The sequence below is a fragment of the Taudactylus pleione genome, unplaced genomic scaffold (genome assembly GCF_031769625.1).
Source record: "Taudactylus pleione unplaced genomic scaffold, aTauple2 ptg001126l, whole genome shotgun sequence".
NCBI lineage: Eukaryota > Metazoa > Chordata > Amphibia > Anura > Myobatrachidae > Taudactylus > Taudactylus pleione.
This window is the reverse complement of record NW_028285527.1, coordinates 1,017,704-1,038,479: the sequence shown is the minus strand read 5'-3', so window position 1 is coordinate 1,038,479 and position 20,776 is coordinate 1,017,704. Positions and strand designations below refer to the sequence as shown.

Sequence of the window (20,776 nt, the reverse complement as noted above, 5' to 3'; positions counted from 1 at the left end):
ATGCAGAGTTATTCCCATGGGTAGATTTTTTTGCTGTAAGCTGGAAAGGTTAACAGCAAAAGCCAGGAGCCTGCATAATTTTTTAAGGTTGCCAGGGGAGATCCATCGGGATCTCTTGGTCTGGGATCAATTTCTGGATCAGTTTAATGGAGGGCGTATTTGGCAGGACCCCCTGGCATCTAATGTAACTCTGCAGCTTTTTACTGACGCGGCAGGTTCTTTGGGTTTTGGGGCCTTTTTAGGTGGGAGTTGGTGCACTGTGCGGTGGCCGGCTGAATGGATAGCTGAGGGCTTGACTCGCAATCTTCTTCTGCTGGAACTGTTTCCTATTTTGGTGGCAATGGAGCTTTGGGGGGAGCGGTTGAGAAACAGGTCCATGGTTTTTTGGTGCGATAACTTGGGAGTTGTCCAGGCGATTAATAAACAGCTCTCTGCATTTTTGCTGGCCATTAAGGTAATTGCTCAGCTGGTATTGCGTTGCTTGCAATTTAATATTACTTTTTGCGCACGTCACGTGGCTGGCATTGATAACTGTATTGCTGATGCATTGTCCAGAGGTGACTGGTCTCGGTTTAGAGCATTGGCGCCTTTGCTGAACCAATTGGTGAATTATGCCCGAATTATATTTGGTAGGTTATATGACCAGTTTGGCGGCCGTAGCCCACCGGTCCCTGGGCCTAGGGACATACCGCATTTTTCTTGCTTCATGGGAGCCGTGGGGTCGGTTCCTTCTGGAACAAGGTACCAGAGGTAAGAGCACACGTTATTCTTGCCTTGGTGTTTTTTCCTCGGGTTGATGTTACCTCATGACTGTATGATGCGGGCAGTGTGGCTGGTGGTTATATGGACCATAGCGCCTACTCGTGTCAAGGCAGTCAGACGCGGGGACCCAATAGACAGGTACAACGTCTCACGGGTTTTCCCATTTACTAGTGGGAGTGTTAGGCATGTGGGGGGCGCTCCTGAGATCGCAGACATGTTTCTGTGGTTTTGGGAGTGCCCTTTGGGCGTTCTTCCACTTCATAGTTGGTTTAGAATTTTCCGGGCCACTTTCTTTGGGATGGTCTGTGACGTTGCATGTGGCAGTTGGGTCAGTTGCTTGTGTTCTGTCCTGCCCAAAACTTATCGGCATGGGGTTTTCTTTGTGAATACTTGTGCTGTGTGGTAAATCATGGCGGGAGCACGAGCAAACTCAGTGGACGGAAGGATGGAGTCTGGTTACAGGAGCGTCGGAATTCCGTTTGCTGCATCCCAACCTGAAGATTAGCTACTCGCCCTAGGTGGGGGTCTTGAGGATTTTTTTATGTTATCACTGGTTTTAATTGTGGCTGCTGCCCGCCGGTGGAAGTTTTGTGTTTTTTGCTCAGGTCTGGTTGGGATCTCTTTCATCGGCCCACTCCTCATTGTCCCTTGGTAGGTTTAATGTATAAATAGACTCAGTATTAGACAGTTAGAATCAATAGCCCCATCAATATAGTTTAATGTAACTTCCTCATGTATCATGCTGTTCCCTGGTTATTGTATACTTGAGTATATTGTTTATTAACCTTTACACCTTTTTGTTTTTTACCAGGTTGGCAATTGGATGATACCTTTATTTGGGTTATAGGGCATTCATATGTATTCTGGCTGGCCCGGTCTGAAGTTTTATTGGGTGCTCGGGAGCTATCTGAAGTTGTTAATATAAGGTGGATTGAGCAGAGAGGTCTACATTGGCAGGGTTTGGAGGGCTTACTCCAGAGCTCGGTGCGAGGTACGGGTACCCCCGTTTCCTCATTATTCATTTGGGCGGCAATGATTTAAGCTCCCACACATGACTTGATTTAAGAATGACCATCAGGGCTGATATATTGGCACTTATTGCTCGGTGGCCCTTTTGTAGGGTCATATGGTCTGAGATGGTGCCACGTTTGCAGTGGCATGGGGCTTTTAACCCATTGGCAGTGGATATGTCCAGGTGGAGGATTAACTCCGTGGTTGGCAGGGCGGTTCTGGCCCACGGGGGTTAGGTGGTGAGACACCCTGGGATCACTAATCAGGGTAGAGAACTGTACAGGGCTGATGGGGTGCACCTGTCTCGTGGGGGGTGCAAAATTTTTCTTAGAGACTTGATTTTGGGGGTTAGAGCTCTAGATGTTTAGGGGTTGGGTTTTGTTAATAGCTTTGAGTTGAGATATGGTGGCGGCTACGGACGGTAGGTCCTTGTTGTGGCCTGGTTTTATGAATGTTTCATGGGTTTAGGGTTATGATTTTTGGTAAGCTATAGTTAATTTTCCCTGGGGGGTTACCCGTGCGGCTGGGTTGGCTTTAGGCCGAGTGTAGGGCGTTTCAATGGATAACCACCGATCCAGGTGGGTCCTGGCCTTCCTAGGTGCACGGGTGCCCCTCAATTCGTACTTAGGTATTTCCCCCGCAGGGTTGGGCAGGTGGCCCGTGAACTCTGCGAGAGGGGCAGTTGGTCCCAACCCCAATTTGGTAAAGGTGGGAGTGTAGCCCCTCCGTTTATTATTTTTCATATATATATGCTTTCATATGTATTCACTTTATTGTTAGGCCATTCAGAAACCCTGTCACCATGTTATGTTTAGGTTTGTTCAGTTAGGACATTTAATAAATAGGAGGCTCTAAATAAATAGGTTACTAGTTTTAAGAAAATAAAAAGTCTGACCATTTTTCCCCGGCAATTTTGGTGTCCGTGTTTTATTTTTAATGATAAGATTTGGTGTGTGTGTGGCTGAGTGTGCAGGGAGTTCTGATGCTAGAGAGTTTAATTTGTCTAGACATGACTACAGGTTCCTCATGCAACTCATCCTATCAGAATCTGTAGAAGATACAAATGGAACATATTAGAGTTGCAGTTTCATTTATTTCAGCTATTAACCATTAAATAATTACACCCTACGAACATAATATTTCTGAATGGGGATAGGTTTGGGCATGGCTTTTTGTGTTCTTTTTATTGGCTACAACTTTCTCATTTATGCAAGCCATAATTATAGTCTTAGACAACAAGTCAGCTTCTTCCTGTATCCAGACTGTACAGAATACTTACCGACTTCTGAGATTCCCTTCCCGGGAGAAGCCTGGGGAGTAGAAGCAGGTGGGCGGTGTTGGGGCAGAGCCGGACGGGTAGCATCATTAAGTCCCACCCCTCACGGGACTTCATAGGGAATGCCAAATATTTAGTTAGGGGGAATGGGGCAAAATTACGAGAGTCTCCTAGAATCGCATCATAAGTCTATGCACCCTATGCACAGACCCGCCGATCGCCGGGAATATTCTCCCCATTCTGCCCACTTCACTAGGAAGTGGGTGGGATGCGGGCAAAGTGCCTACCCTTCCAGGGGTGCAGGGGATTACCCGAAAAATCGGGAGCCTCCCGCTGGTCTCGGGATGGTAGGCTAGAACTCTCTAAGAATATTAATACTTCCACACATTAGTCTGACATCTCTTAGAAATTGCCAATTTTTGATTACTTATTGATGCAGATGACTTGTAAAATGCTTTAATTCACTCCATTAACTATTGACATTGCAAACCCTAAAATTCACATTAGTAAAATGAACACCCACAATAGGTGTGCCTCAATAAAGGATAATTATTTCTTTACGTGAACAGTGTGATTATATGTAAGGGTCTTCCAAATGTACACAGGCCCAAAATAACTTTTTTCCCATAATTACGTCATTAATTGCTGTTAGTAACCTTAATGACAGTTGGAAACAATGGATCCTTTGTTTTGAAGGCATAATTGTAATTTATACGAATTGATACCTTTTATTTGCTTTCTGGACAGCTGCATAATGAGCGCAGCATCCGAGAGGTGAATAGAACGGAGGAGAAATGTACTGAAGTTGTAGAGGTATCTCCTACATTAGAAAGTACTTTCCATGCCAACACTATAGAACCAGTATTTTCATTTTGTGCTACTGCATTTTATTAGTGATGGCCATTTATTTGCAAAACCTCAAACACCACCTATGCTATAGAGCACAGTTAAGAATTAAGACCATTTACAAAAACAAACTTTAATATTTATATATAATAACAACAATATCAATAATTAAAGCATGTTTATTACAACTATAGTCTGAGAACATTAAAACATTATAGATTTACCTTGGATTTTGACTCATTTGACATATTCAAAAGATAAAAATATTCACATGAAAATGAATTGCTAACTTGGCTGCCTCCACTGCAAATCTGGTGTTTAAATTGCTAGAGGGAGTGTATACTGTACAGGCAACCTTATGGCAGATTCATCACTCAGGGGTATATAAACTAAACAGCAGCTTTATAAAACTACAGAATTTACACTATCGGTCGACAGTTTTACAATACTCCCATTTTTTATTGAAAGTTAAGAAATTCAAGTCCAGTGAATAAACCGCAATGGTACAAAGGTAAACAGTAAACTGCTAGAGGTTTAAAATAAAAGTTTAGGTTACCAAAAACTGAAAAATAGTGTAAATTTCAGAGTTATAAAACAGAAAACCCGTTTTCGGGGAACAAGTTACGGGTTAAGAACTGCTATTCTGCAGCAATGAAAAAAAGCCTGTGCTGGGCCATGAAGCACCACCAGTGGACTAGTAAGGACTGTAGGAAGGGTCTTATGGACCGATGAATAAAATGTCTAATTCTTTGGTACATCATGCAGGGTTTTTGTACAGCGTAGAGTAGACAAAAGAATGATTCCTCAGTGTGTAGGGTTTATGTAATTCCTAAAAGCTGACACTTCTCATTGTGTGAAAGCCCAAACTTGAAAACGACAATGATTTTGATAACAAACCCCCCCCCCCATGTTTCTGCACCTCTATTATCTCATACTATACATCATTTCATTTACTTGTATTTTCCATGCACAATTTAAAGGAAATTGATCTCAGCCCATGAGAAGCACAACCTTTAATGGTTTATTAAATTGTTTATTTATGATGAATTACTATGATTTATGAATATATCAGTTTGTTTATATTGCTGGTACTTAGTGGACAGCTTGGATCACAGTTGCTAATACGCACGCAATCGTTTGATTGTCACGTTCCGGAAATTACAACTAGTGACTACGAAGAGCCATCGCAGAGTGAGTGATGGGAAGTGCCATTTGTGACGGGGGGGGGGGGGTCGTGGAAATGCAGGCGTGCCAGTGTTTTTCAATGCCGTTGCATGGGCGTTCATAAATTATCCACTGTGATGCCCTATGCACCCTGAGGCCTCATAGCGTGTGATGAAGTTAGCAATTCCTGACTAAGGTCAGAGCTTGTGCAAGTGTGCGTGAGGCTGCGATGGTGCTCGATTGTACCAATGTTTTTGTAGTCTTGCTTAACATTACGGATGTGTGTAAGGTAAAGTGGTTGTCCTTATGTTGTGCAGCGGTGGCATTGCGATTGCAATGAATTAGCATACTATCAAAGTTGAACTGTGTGCATAATCGCTATTGCGATTGCAATAGCGATCCTTACTGAATCAGGCCCTTGATCAGTAACAATTTTATATTGAATATTATGAACTATTGTTGCATTGGATGCTTAATACATTTTTTTTAGATTGGCACTTTATATATTTTTTATATCATTCATTAGTATTTACTGCATTTGATTAGAGACACTTTTATACTCCTATAGATCTGTTTTTACAATATTATCCAAAACATTTATCAGGCTCAGTACTACCTTTGAGGAAAAGAACAAGATGGCTGAAAATAATGGAATGGCCAGCACGATCTCCAGATTTAAATCACATCAAGTTGGTTTGGGATGAACTAAACAAAAGGGTGAAAGGAAAGCAACCTAAATTTGTGGCACTTCTGCAACAGTTTGGGAACGAATTCCTGATCATTAGTGGATTTCCATTGTAGAAGAATGCCACAAAGGTATTCGATGGTTATATCTGCAAAAGGTGGCTACATTGATGAAGCACAAAAAAAACAGAGGGCCTGATTCAGAGCCGCTCATAAGCGGCCGCTCGTTCGCTCCGAGCGATGTTCATACATCTGCGCATGCGTATGGGTTGTAATGCGCATGCACCAACCAGTCAGAGAGGTCGGAAATCGTGTGCTCCAAAATAGCGAATGCCTGCTAATTTGAGTGACAGGATGAGGCGTTTGTGGGTGGTAACAGGGGAAGGTGCTTGAAAACGGGGAGTGGAGATCCGAACGCAGGCGTGCCAAACGGTCAAAACGGGCGTTTTAAGGGTGTGCATAATTAACAAAGCAGCATCATCGACCACGACACTTGGTTGTCTTTTAGCCTGAACTGCTTGCATGATTGCGGTAGGAAAATGCTACCACAAGAATAGCGAGCAATTCATACGCCTTTCGATGTACTCGATTAATCAAATAAATAGCGGAGATGACGTATGATGCAAGCGGCCAAGGGGCGTCTTTACAAAATAGCGAGCGCATGTTTCGGACGCTCGTTCAGACATAGAGGCGTCAACAGACCGCAAAGAGCGAGCGCTTAATTTAAATAGCCAGCCCCTTTTTCTGAACGAGCGTCCGCAAATAGCGCCCGGCTCTGAATCAGGCCCAGAGTGTGCAAGAAGAACATTAATATAATATAAAATCTGCTTTACGATATTAAATACAATAAGGCTTCTCTTTATATAATGTAAAATGTATTTTCCATATATAAGTATTATAAACAAGAAAGGAAAAAGATACAAATATGGCTTTGAAAATCTATTGTTTACCCCATGGTCTCCCCATGAGCAATTTGTGCTATACCCCAAAATCTTTACTGATCCTCATCCCTCTTCTAATGTTAGATGCACAGGGGGGAGGAGGAGTGATCGTCTAAAAAGTGAAGAAGTGGACAAGTGAAGAATATGCCCATAGAAAACAATCGACTTCTACCTATAATTTAATAGAATGTGCTTCATTAATACTAGCTAAAATCTGGTTGGTATGGTCCATTTCTTCACTGTTTATAAGGCATGAAACATTTCCCCATAGAATCAGTGACCTACAGACATAACATTAGAAATGACTGGGCAAATCATTCTGGTATACATTATATACTCTTATGGCCCCTCAGACAGTTCTTGGTGCTGCCTGTCTAACAGCAGGGATCTCAGACGCTGCAAAGATTCATAAGGTTTTCCCACAGATAGTGACATGTTACAATAATCTAGAGACCCAAATATTATATTAGTCATCTATGTGGCCAATGCTGATAGATATAATAGGGAAATGATACTAGTTACACATAATAAAATCCCGAATGTGTTGCTGTTTGCATGTAATGACTCAGATTTCATGGATGTCGTTTATTCATATAATTATTTTCATTGTGCCACTGTCATTCATAAGAAAGCTGTGTCTAAAAATATATTTTCCAAATGATTCATATGTTTTATTATGTTTTTAATGCAATCATTCAGTAGAATGAATTACCTTCCCTATGTCTCTAGCAAAATGTATTAGAATGCACTTTAAATTGGTTCCCTTTTGCATCTACAGTTAGCCGTGCTGTGCCTGGAGTGTAGAGGAAGCATTTATTGGCAGACACTGCAGTGGTAGGTGGCAGTTGTGTGCAAAGGGGGTAAGCCCACATGGAACATGACTTAACCAGAGGGTGTGTATTCACCAGGTAGAAAACAGGTAGCAAGGCAACACAGGGTTAACAACAGGTACAGGTTGTAAGGAGTTCCCAGTTGCAGCCAGAAGCTTGAGGGATATGCTGGGCATTGTGGTGCGTCAAGAATATGCATACTGTTAGCACGTATACTCAGTGGTGGCAGTGAAATGGCTAACATATACTGTGGTAGTGATATGGTCTATATGTGGGTCTCATGGGGCTCCCCGCGCTCGGAAATACTCATGGGCCCATCCATTATGCCGGACGCCACAGGAGAAAGACTGCAGTGGGGGGCCGCTCGTACGCAGAATGGTCATAGTGCCCGGCAGGTGAGGTCCGGTAAACAGAGATTCTAACAGTATTTTCAGGAAAATATACTACATTAAGAGATGCCAATTAACTTACCGGTATAAGCCATTAACGGATGCACTGGGATTCACAACACTTTTAATGGTTCTTCGGCACTCCTCTATTTTGTCCTCCCAGTCAGCTTGTTTATGACATAGTTGATATTCTTCCCCTGAAACATCTAATTGAGGTATGGGTGGTCTATTTAAGGAACAAAGAGGAGGGGCCGTTGGGGCTATCAGAAATCCTGCACGCAGCACAAATGTGTTAATTAAAACTCTTGAATAGAGTAAACTCAACCCAAAACTTGTAGTGTTTTTTTTATCTGAGTTCTTTTTTAAAATAGAACAGAAAACACATAGAAAAGAAGAATACATATAAAGAACACAGAGTGAGATGTAGCAATCCTTCTGAAGAGAACAGGTGGACATGTTGACCATAGGAACCAATCAGCTTCCAGCTATCATTTTATAGAATATACTAGATTAATGATAGCTATAATCTAATTGGTTCCTACTGTATAGTCACCATCTCTACTTGCGCACTTTAGAGGGTGTAACCCCCACACTCATATACAGACATTCCAATGAAAAATAATGTTATTAAATGAACTTGTGGGTATAGGAAATAAGTATAATATATATAAAATAAAGGGTAGTGTACATTACATACAGTTAACTATAGTTTAAGGCACTGTTATTTATATAAGTGTGGTATAGAAAATGCTGGAACTTTCCAGCCAGGCTCCCTGTGTGGTAGGTGGGCACACTGGAGAGAAAGGCAGAGACAGTGAGGAGCGGAGCTTGTTACTTGCCGTGTGAGGTACCTGTGAGGAGAGATCCACGCTGCTGAGCTGTGTGAAGTGGCAGTGTCAGTGAGAAGACGGGGCACAGGCTTAGGCTAGAGGAAACGGATAAGTGACTGGAGACCTCCCTTTCCTTGATGGTATCAGTTAACGGCGCCCAAATCAGTGCTGTTGGATTGGAGGAGTAATCAAGCAGGAAGGATCAAAGAAAGCTTTCCGGGGTCTCTGGTGCTTTGTTAAATAGACAGAGAGAAGGCTGTACCTCTAGCCACCAGTAATTTCTACACATATATATATATATTTTTAACCCCTTTGCTCCAAGGACAAATGGAGCTCATCCTTTTGTTGTATATTAAAACTGTAGAGACGAAAATCCCTTACTGGTCCTGGAGACCTGAGCTATCACATGCATGGCTTTAGTAATATATCTATATAGCTATTAAATAATGCTGCTATTGTCCACCTAACACAGACTCAGTAGAAAGCTGCAGGGAGGCCCTGCCCCACTCCTCCCCTCACAGCTCTCACTGGCTGTCAGACAGGACATAGTTTGTCCATCTACCCATTGGAGAAAGAAGGTTCTGAACCTCGCACCCCTTCGTACCCAGAGGAGAAGGTGCTGAACTGGATCACCCACAACGCGTTTCTGATGAAGGTGTGTAAACACACAGAAACGCGTTGAGCAACCTTTAGAAACAGAGGCAACTTACCACAGCACAAGGCTGATTAACACTTGCCCGGCTACCAGGAATAGATCTACTCCCCACCGCACACGCTAACGAGTTGCAGGACAGCAGCAGAGCTGGTCAGCGCTCCCACACATCTGAAACCATACCGACCACCTATTCCTACATTCTCCTACAAGAGATCTTGCTGTGAGACCCAGCATATCATAGACGCGGCAGCCCCTTAGACGATCAAGCAGCCCAATATCTCACCAATAAAGGAATATACGATATACTGTCTATATCCATCAGTTTATCCTTACACTGATCCATCTATAGGTCACTGTGGGACTCAGCCTGACGAGGGAATAATTCACAGATGCCGATGTCTAACGACAAAGTGGGTGAGCTAATTTTTCAATAGACATCACTACCTCAACTTATACCTGCAAGATAGATTAACATTTCAGCCGCTGTATATTCAATTGCCACTATTTAAATGCTACTAAGCAGAGTCATTTTATAACAGCGAACGCTACTGCCAGAATTGGTTTGGTTATCCAAACATTTTGGAATACAATCAATTGACGTTCTTCACAAACCTAGTGAACATTTTCTCTTTTTTGTCGGATTACAAACAACACACATGCAAATGTTTGAATAATACAATTGTTTGTCTTCCGCAATTGAAACCGATCCACACCTAAACTCAAGCTCTAAATGCACTTTCCTGTATTTACAGGGTTTTTTTTTTATAAAACTTCCTGGAATATACCTTTAGACTTTTATTGTATTAATATATTTATATTGTGTTTTTTGTGTATTGTATATACTATACATACATATTGTGATTTTTTATATACTATCCAGGTTACATGATCCTAAGGTCCTAAGCAGCCCCCTGCTATTCACTATAAATGTTTCTATATACAACAGTGTCGGTGTGTGTATGTGGTATTCATCCCAGGCATATTTACAAGGAGTGATTATTTTTATTTGCCCTGGGCGTCATAAACCCTAGTTGTGTCTCTGGCAGTAGCAAGGCACAATCTCAGAGTAGCGCAGCTTAATACGGGGAGGGGGCAGAAGGTGATGAGTTCCACCACCTCTCTAGGACCACTTTAAGCCCTGTCTTTTACCATGGTTGATCCTATTTCCCCTTCAGCTAAAGGACCCGGGCATGACGTCGAGTGAGGGCGGAAGTGCGGTTCCATGCCCTGACAGCGCTGTTATTTTGTCTCAACTATAGATAGTACTATCCGGCCACCTATAGTAGAAATTTGTATCTTCGCGGGCTCGCTTCTCTCGCCACGCTTTGGGCACGGTGGTTCGCTTTGCTTGCCACAGGTTACTCTTCCCACTCTATGAGGGGTATTCAATATGAAACGTTAACCTCGCCAGCGAGGTTTTTGCCGCACATCGGAGGTTTTGCCAGCGAAAAAGTATCGGGCGTGCTCCCGCTTATCCCCGTATTCAATTTGAAATCGTCGAAAACGGGACCCGGCGATACTTGGATCGGCGGAAAAAAACTGGAATTTTCTGGAAATAATTGTAGGAGCCCCCTAATGATGTCCAGACCTCAGGGATCACTGTGGATACCCCCGTTTTTGCCTGCAGAAGAAAGTCTGTGTTTTTAAATAGCCGCGCAGGTGTTTTTTTCCCCGACATTGAAGAAGTGATGCAGAAGAGCACTTAGGTTTTTTTTTTTTGTTTTTTTAAGTGGTCCCATCAAATTTGGGGTACATGAAAATGGGTACTAGCATATTTTTAAGTCCCTAAAGGTAATTTTTAAAAATTCAGCAAAAATGCACCTTGCGCAATGAATAAAACACCTGCCCCATACTTGGGGACCCCACCAGAAATAATTTCGTTAGTTTGGTAATTTTTTTACCTAATTTTTTTTTTTTAACTCCAACATTTTTTTTTTTTTTAAGGGTGTCCCGATTTTTTTTGGGACATTTTTTTTTTACATTTACTTTTAAGGGGACATTCCCAAAACTACAGGCTATTTTTTATAAGCCTACACCCCCAAACCCCTATTCTGCATTTTTTTTCACTTGCTATAGTGATTTGATAAATTAAATTATCCCTGTTTTTTTTAAAAATGACCCTTGACCCCATTTAAGGAAAAAAATGGGAATTTTCGGGAAATATGCCTGGGACCCCCCTAAAGATGTCCAGACATGGGGGATCACTATGGGTAACCCCGTTTTTGCCTGCAAAAGAAATTTGGATTTTTAAATAGCTTTGCCAGGTGTTTTTTCCTGCCGCGGCTATTAGAAACCCCGACTTCCTTCAGTAGTTAAAAATGGGGGTACCCATAGTGATTCCCCATGTCTAGACATCATTAGGGGCGTCCCTAGAATAATTCCCAAAAATTCCCGTTTTTGTTAACCTGTAAAAAAAATCTGTAAAAATTTAGAAAAAAAATGACATAAGGTCCCCCCCCAATAGCCAAACCAGCCCCAGGCTTGCCAGCCAGTGGTGGTTTCTAAAAATTCGGGGAACAAAATGTGTAGGGTTCCACCGTATTTTAGAAACCAACACCAGGCTGCAGGGACTAGTGCTGGTTTTAAATATAGGGGGCAAAAACGACGTGGGGTACCCCCTATATTTAAGACCAGCACCAGACCCAACCGACCGGGGTGTAATGCCACAGCCCGGAGACTCAATCACCTGCTGATTGGCTCTGGCAACTGACAGTTCCCACGTGGTGTGACTCGCCCACGTGGGAACTGTCAGTTGCTGGAGCCAATCAGCAGGCGCTCTACAGTCAGCGCTGCCGCTGATTGGCTGATGGGACTGCAATGCCCCCGTGAAGTGCCGATAGCAGGCATTCGGGAGCTATCTGTATGTGTGGCAACACACATACCGATAGCTGTGTTCCGTGGATCGGGTAACTCGTTTTTTTGTTTTAAAACACCCATGGATTACTGCGGAGACCAGCGCTGGATGTAGGTGAGTATGAAATCTTTCTTGCAGGGCCCGGTACCATGGATTTCTACTTGACAAGGGGACCGAATATCTGGTATAGGTAAGTATGTGAGAATGGGTAGGTGTGTTTAATAAACTTATACTGGGCACGGTGTGTGTGTATTGTCTTTTTTTAACTATTTATTTTACAGTGAAATTACAGGTGCCGCATGTCTGCTGGCACTTGTAGTTCCACAAGTGCAAAATGGCAGGCATGCTGGCACTTGTAGTTCCACTGTAAATTACAATAGTGTTACATTATTTGGCCCCCCTATTACCCCCATACCCACCTCTCCAGGGGTATGGGGATGAGCCCCAGGCTTCAGCGTAAGCCTGTGGTGATCGGGAGAGGGGGGACCCTTTTTTGGGGGGTCCCCGACTCCCCCGAGATCACCGGCTTGCGCTGACCGACTTGGGGTGTAATGCTTTGGACCTGGAGCCCCGGTGATTGGGACTCCGGGCTGTGGCATTACACCCCGGTTGGTTGGGTCTGGTGCTGGTCTTAAATATAGGGGGTACCCCACGTCGTTTTTGCCCCTATATTTAAAACCAGCACTAGTCCCTGCAGCCTTGGGTTGGTTTCTAAAATACGGTGGAACCCTACACTTTTTGTTCCCCGTATTTTTAGAAACCACCACTGGCTGACAAGCCTGGGGCTGGTTTTGCTTCTGGGGGGGTACCTTATGTCATTTTTTTTGTACATTTTTTCAACTTTTTTTTACAGGTTAACAAAAACGGGAATTTTCGGGAAATATTCTAGGGACCCCCCAAATGATGTCTAGACATGGGGGATCACTATGGGTACCCCCATTTTTAACTCCTGAAGGAAGTCAGGGTTCTAATAGTCGCGGCAAGTGCATAAATGCGACTTTGAAGAAAGTGGTGCAGAAGAGCATTTAGATTTTTTTTGGGGGAAAAATAACTATGCCCAGAAAATTTGTGGTACTTGAAAATGGGGGTCAGTATATTTTAAAGTTGCTAAAGAGACTTGAAAAAATCGTGAAAAACCCACCTGCCGCAAGGAGCTGCAATGGAAAAAAACACCTGGGGCATACTTGGGGACCCCCCCAGAGTCAAGTTCGCTATTTTTTAACTTTGTTCCCCAACATTTTTTTTTTTTGGCCTCCAAATTCAAAGTGCTTTTTTTGGGGTGTCCCGATTTTTTATTTTTTTTTGACACAGATCGTTTCAAGGGGTCATTCTGAAGGGTGCAGGCTATTTTTTTAAACCTGCACCCCTAAATCCCAATTCTGCACTTTTTTTCGCCACCTATTCAGTGGTGAAAAGTTATCCCCGTTTTTTTTCAAAGACTTTTCGAACCTGCGAAAAGTCTTTAGGTGCATACACACACAACGATTTTTTGAACGAGTATCATTAAACGATATCGTTTAACGATAATTGTTTGTAAAAATCGTTCACTTTCTGAGTCAAACGATGAACGATTTTCGTTCATGTGTGTTCACGTTTGTAGTTTGTAGTTCAGTCAGACTTGTCAACTCAACGATTTTCAGTAATGGAATATGAAAAAATCGTTTGTAGTTCTAAAAAATCGTTCATTACATTTAAATGAACATAGTAAATGAACAACTTTAGTAAACGATTTTAGTTCATTTTTTCAAGGGAGAAAATCGTTTACTAAAATCGTTCATTAACTAAATCGTTGTGTGTGTATGCAGCTTTAGAAATTGAATACAGTGTAAAACTAAAACCTGCGATAATGACGTCATAGGTGCGATATTAACGCAAAAACTGAGTTTTCGCTCCCATATTGAATACCCCTGTATGTCTGCGTGTATGGTAACTGATGAAGTCAGGGTCCTGCAGCTGAAGGCTATCTAGCCCGCAACCCTTTTACCATTAGAATACATGACCTGTTGCAATATATTTTCAAATGTTAAAACTAGGGAAAACTAATGAAATAGGTCTGGAATACACTCCCTAGGTGAGCCACATAGAGTGGGAAAGCCCCAAGCTCTAGTTAGATGATTACAGTGGAATAATTGCTGGCAGCACTTCCCTGTCTGTAGGCTCCTCCCCTAGACACGCCCCCTCTCTGTGTATAAAAGTGCCGGGGTCACACACAGCTCTCAACATCAGCAGTCTCTCTCTCTCTCCAGCAGCTGCTACTACTATCAGGTATTCCAGGCTCCTGCTGCCAGTGTGACACCAGTGTGCTGCAATCATCATGTCCAAGAAGGTGGCAGTGATCCTCTCTGGCTGCGGGGTGTATGATGGGAGTGAGATCCACGAGTCCTCTGCTGTGTTTGTGCATCTGAGCAGAGCTGGCTATCAGGTGAGATATATCAGTGTTTCACTGCACAGAGCACATGGAAGTTATTACTATTACAGGGTCTTATACAATGGAGGCTGTATACACGTACTTGTGTTTCTTCATTATGCTAGAAGTAATTATTGTGCAAGATGCTGTAATATCAGTGACATGTTACAGACTGCCCTTCTTACATCTGCTGTATACACGGTCATATAGCAGAGGGCACTTTATAATGTACCAGTTTTACAAATAGATTAAGAATAACAAATGTCTTCGTTTACAATGTTTAGTGTAACATACAGTGTAACTATAGTCCTGGCACAATTTAATAAGAATGTTTATCTAAATAATATTATTAGTCATTGTAGTAGCTTACCTTGTTGTTTCATGTTTGAAATCCATTTACCTGCATACACCCTTGTGCAGACCAGCAAGTTCTGTAATATATTCTACAGCAGAGGTTCCCAACCATGGTCCTCAAGGCACACTAACAGTCCAGGTTTTAAGGATAGCCATACTTGAGCACAGGCAACTTAATTAGTACCTTAGTTATTTTGATTTAACCATCTGTGCTTAAGCATGGATATCACTAAAACCAGGACTGTTAGTGTGCCTTGAGGACCGCGGTTGGGAATCACTGTTCTACAGTAATAGTTACAGCAATCAGTCAGTCAGTTCTCTAACCTGCCGTATTATTACCACCTTTCCTGTATTATTAGTTTGCCCACATATCTCTGCTACATTGTAATTTTTTCATTCTTATTCACTGATTCTTATTATGTTGCTGCAATAACAAAATATGCCATTTATAAATCAAACCCAACTGATGAGACATGACTTTTTTTTTTTTGGTGGAAATTATACAATATTATGTGTTACAATAAGGGTCTGGCTGACTTGGCAGCCATGGTACCATACAGTACTTAGAGGACTTGTTACCTCTGTGACTGGCAGCTGTAATTATGTACATACTGTACTGTAAAACGTTTTGCCTCTGTTTACCTGGTAGGTACTCTGTGATTCCCACACTTTCCATGGTAATGGTGTTTATTTTATCTGTCTCAAGTAGGAAATGGGCAGCACTAAAAAATAAATTCTCTCCCTCTCCCTCTGTTAGAAACTATCACCGTGAATAAGCCAGCTGACACCCTAACCATGCATATAGAAGTAATACATAATGACTTTAGAACACTGTATATGTAACCATCTGTCTTTATCTTTCCCAAAATTCAGTAACTACTAGATACTGTCATGTTTTCTCTGGAGAGTTATGATATAACTTAAAACTCATGAGATTCTACAGTGTAATGTTACATAGATGGGAGCAGGGGCATAATTAGGTGTTTGTAGGGCCCCTATGTACCACCCAATTGTGAGAAATGTATAGAACATGTGTAACTTTGACAAGGAAGATGGGGCCCCCCTCAGCTCTGGGCCCCATAGCAGCTGCACACCTTGCACCTATGGTAGTTACACCCATGGATGGGAGGGGAGTCTGCTGCCCAATTCCGCATCACATCTAGGTGTCTGGGGACATGGACATTACAGCATGTGTAGGGGAAGGTATGATAGTGTGACGACGACCTTCCAACTGCATGTACCAACTATAACTATCAGTTTCTGTTTTGGCTGCAAGTTACCAATATCTGCTGCAATATAGCAACATAAGTCCTCTACATCAGTTACTGTCTTGTTACACTGTGCTCTTTTTTCTGAGTACCCTAATGGGCCTTCAGTGCTTCTCTCAGAGCAATACAACTCTACCCTGTATATGATTGTTATGAGCTTACCCATGTTGCGGTGTGTTTGCCTGTGATGTTACTGTGTGTGTATTCTTAGTGTAATCAGGAGATCTCTCTGTTTTCCTCCCGCAGTATGTGGTTTTCGCACCCAATATAGACCAGATGCATGTTGTGGACCATGTGAAAGGACAGCCCACTGAGGAAACCCGTAATGTGCTCACAGAGAGTGCGCGGATCGCAAGAGGAAACATTAAGGACCTTACACATCTGACAGTCAGTGAATATGATGCACTCATCATACCAGGTACAGTGATAGATGCATATTCTGTGTATCTGTACAAACCATAGTAAGTAAGATAAATGTATGTGATGAGGAGAATTGTTCATTCGGTCTTCTCTGTTCATCCTTACCCAGGAGGTTTCGGAGTAGCTAAGAATCTCTCTACCTGGGCAGTGGAAGGGAAGGACTGTTCTGTTATAGAAGCTATTGAAGAAACGATTAAAGGATTTCATGCTGCTAAGAAGCCCATTGGCCTGTGCTGTATCTCCCCTGTGCTGGCTGCAAAACTGCTCCCTGGGTGTGAAGTCACCGTTGGCTGCGATACAGAATGTGAAAAGTATGTTCCAGCCATGTGCTAGATTACAGGGCAATGTGTGTGGCTAAAAGGCCATAATTCCCTTTTTATATTTGGTAGGTTTTTGGCTATTGTAAATCTGTACTATATTATATACACAAACAAGCAGACACTAATGTTACTATAACTGATACACTAGGTGGACGCTAGTAGGACTTGTGCCATCACATAATTCTGGAAACCTATCAAGTGTTTATCCCCACGCAGAGAGCGGACTGGCTATCTGGCACTTATGTTAAATAGGCCGATGGCCTGGCTTGGTCGGTATTGCTAGATTAGGAAGGAGGCAAATGCACTGCCCCCCCCCTCCCTCTTTGAATTAGAACATGTAATATAGATCAGAGGTAATCACCATGTGGCTCTGCTGGATGTGGAGCAATAACTCCCTATACAACCTGGTAGCCAGACACCCACAGGATCCCTATCTCTGATATGCTAGAAGTCATTATCTATAAGGAACCAAGATAATAAATAAGTAAAAAATAAACCCTGGGACTGTGGAAGACATTTGTATTGTACTTTACACTGTCATTTAATCACCATTGTAACCTCCTGTCATTTGTCTGTTCCGCAGGTGGCCCCATGCTGGGACAGCTGGAGCCATTACACAACTTGGCTGTAAACATGTCAACAAACAGGTCAATGAAGTTCATGTGGACACGAAAAATAAACTGGTCACTACCAGCGCTTTCATGTGTAATAGCCCCATACATGAGATCTTCGATGGCATCGGTGAGATGGTTAAAGATGTAATAAAGCTAATTTAAATTAGTAAGGAAAATGTATACAGCTGAATTATAATATGCTGATAAAACTCCTTCATGTTGAATAATTGTGTAATTATTGACTTGAATAAAATGTAATTTTGATATTCAGTAGGTGATTCTGGTGCTTTTTATTTTGCATTGTATTTGGAATATCGGTTATTCTGTGCACACCATAAATATGCCATAAAAAGATGTGTAAAGATGCATCTGAACATTTGTGTTTCCACATCTGTAAATTGAGTTGCATGAATCTTCAACCTGGCTGCAAGCAATTCCTAATGGGGATGTGATAAATATTTTTAGTGCAAACTAATATTTTCACGCACATTTACTAACAATCTCTTACCAGGAGATGGACTCCGCTAAGTCCCTGTCCTGGCGAAGAACTGGAAACAGCTTGAAAGCGTAATGCTATCACACTGCTTCCAAGTTCAGGTCTCCAGGCGGCACATGCATCACTAGGAAGCGGCAGAGAACAAGTCTGAGACTCCGTCTCCATAAGAATGTGCCAATTAGTGGCCCATGGGCTACTGTAGGATGAGGCCATCTGAAGATGGTGTTATCCTTTAGGGGCTGTGGCTGCTGTTGGAAATGCAGTCCCTCCTTGGTACATTCAGGGGAAACTTAATATTTGCGTTTTTTGGGAAATATCCCACAAATAATGTTTGATAAATAGGGGTCTTGGAGTACTGAATAAAACCTGATCTTTTACTATGAAAAATATCAGCATTCATAAGAGCATAATGCGCTTGTATTTAATCTTTGAAGTTTGCAGCAGTTTTATATTTGGGGAGGAATTAAATGAACAGCTATTATCAAATTCACAAAGTTTAGGCAAATTGTGCCACAGTATTTAATGCCTATATTTATTTTTGGCACACAGGAGTCAATATGACAGGCAAGGGTGTAGCTGTTATGAAACACCTGCCTATGTTGCATAAACACTCTTGAACCAATAGTTGGGGACTTCTGCCTATATCAACTGCCTTTATTCCCTTATTACTCTCATTGGTACTGAGATGCTGCCAGGTCCTAAACTCAGAGTAGTAGAAGTTTAAACAAATGACTGGTGATTACATGAACAAGGCTGGAATAATAGAAAAGCATATGCAATACCATGAGGTTAATGATCCAACGTGTGTAGATAATAACAGCAGGAACTAGTAACAGCTGACTAACAGGTGATCGCAAACAATTTTCACGGTACCAAAAGTAAGGTGATACTTGGCAGTAGATGTTTGCAAGAAACATGAGGTGTAGATAATAACAGCAGGAACTAGTAACAGATGATGGCAAACAATTGTCATGGTTCCAAAAGTAAGTAAAGTAATACTTGGAAGCAGATGTTTTACAGGAAGCATGAAACCATAGATCAGACCGGCTAGGTGCACAGCAACACAGGCATCCAACAGAACTGAATACACCAGGGTCAGTAGCCTAACTCAAAGCAGAAGCTATACCCAGCACTAAGTAGCATGGGTGGAGGCCTTATAACATAGAGAGACCAGCCCACTAATGAAAGAACCAGTGCCGCTATGATTCTGCACGTACAACAACATCCCATCTTCTAGGTAAAAGCCAGGACCAGAACACCCTGCTGCCACCAGGAGTCCCTGTCACTTACGGAAGTCTGGGCCATCGGCCGGCGAGGTGCGTTGTCACGGTTGCCTGGTAATGGCCGGGAGCCGCCGAGCATTAGAGCCGTGGCACATAACAGTAGGTGTAGGGACTGCGACTGCTTTTAGGGCCCAGATCTTTTCTGTGGTCTGGCCCTCTCCCTGCACCGAGTTACATTGCCCTCTCCTGAGCCCCAGCTTTTTTATTGTCACCAAAGTGCTGCTGCAGGACATTTGCTGGCAATGGCCTGGTTGGCTCTGTCTCCGATTCATTTGAATCATAGCCTTCTTGTATACCACGTTATATCAAAAACAATTAGGATTATGGTGACTAGATCATTTCAAAAAAAAAAAAAATTCTATTTATAATACTTATTATATGCTAATAACCATTCATGTAATGCTGTATGTCAGCTAAGTAGGCAGATAGTGGAAATATTAGATCATTTACAATCAAAATGGATAAACTTCAAAATAATTTGTCCCGGGTGGGCCCCTGTGGAGATTTTGCTACGTCCCTGGCCAGAGGTGATACCATTAATCATAAAATGCCCTAGGCAGCAAAGTTTGTGCAAATAAGAAGCTGTGCTGAGGACACTCACTGTCATTCATAAATACATTTTTCTGTGTATAGTACATTTCAGATATGAAACTGAAGTATTGTTAGTAAATGACAACTAAAATCTCTTGAATGTATTTACTTAAACTTTGAAAACAACTGAGAATGTTGCCTAAAGCAATAAGGGAGCCTATGTTGCTGCAAGACAATTATTTTGTTCTGCATAAATCATTAGTTCGTGGTAAGTGTTTCCTTGATAACCGAATGTTGACTGAAGCCACTGATTTCTTGTCACATGAAGGCACAAATATTCCAGTAGCCTTATGCTGGGTACACAGTTGGTCGACTTGACGACCCACTGGACATTGCGCTGACCGAGCGGCTGATTCAGGTAAGTATACACACTTACTAATTGGCTGCTGGAAATGTTGTCCTGGCATCACAGCTAGACGTGCATATGAATTTGTCCACACTGCTATAATATCAGTCTCTGCAGCAAGTGTACAGGTGGTCAGCGGGCCACCTGCACACACAGCCAGATGCGCTGATATATCGGCTATAGGCAGTGCTCCACAGCTGATACAATATGTCTGAACGATGTTGTTCAGACATATAGGGGGTACACACTCGCGATTTATCTGGCGTTCAATTTAACTGCCTGTATATCGCCAAGTGTATACCCAGCTTTAGGGTATATAATCTGCAAATTAACAGGCATAACCGGTTTAGGAAGATGACTGAAGCAACAGAGAAGTCTTGTTATTTTGGAGGTATTCATATTTCAGCAGCCTTAGGTAATGTAAAGTAAACTCCA

At 42.3% G+C, this 20,776-nt stretch overlaps 1 protein-coding gene across 1 annotated transcript; it reads left to right on the top strand.

The window, feature by feature from the left end:
- Positions 1-14,455: 14,455 nt before the first annotated feature.
- Positions 14,456-17,895, top strand: LOC148453603 (glutamine amidotransferase-like class 1 domain-containing protein 3, mitochondrial). Its single transcript, XM_088461934.1, has 4 exons — positions 14,456-14,664; positions 16,518-16,689; positions 16,801-17,002; positions 17,595-17,895. Exons 1-4 carry the CDS (start codon positions 14,557-14,559, stop codon positions 17,785-17,787), a joined length of 675 nt encoding a protein of 224 aa, XP_088318060.1. The 5' UTR covers positions 14,456-14,556; the 3' UTR covers positions 17,788-17,895.
- The last annotated feature ends 2,881 nt before the right edge of the window (positions 17,896-20,776 follow it).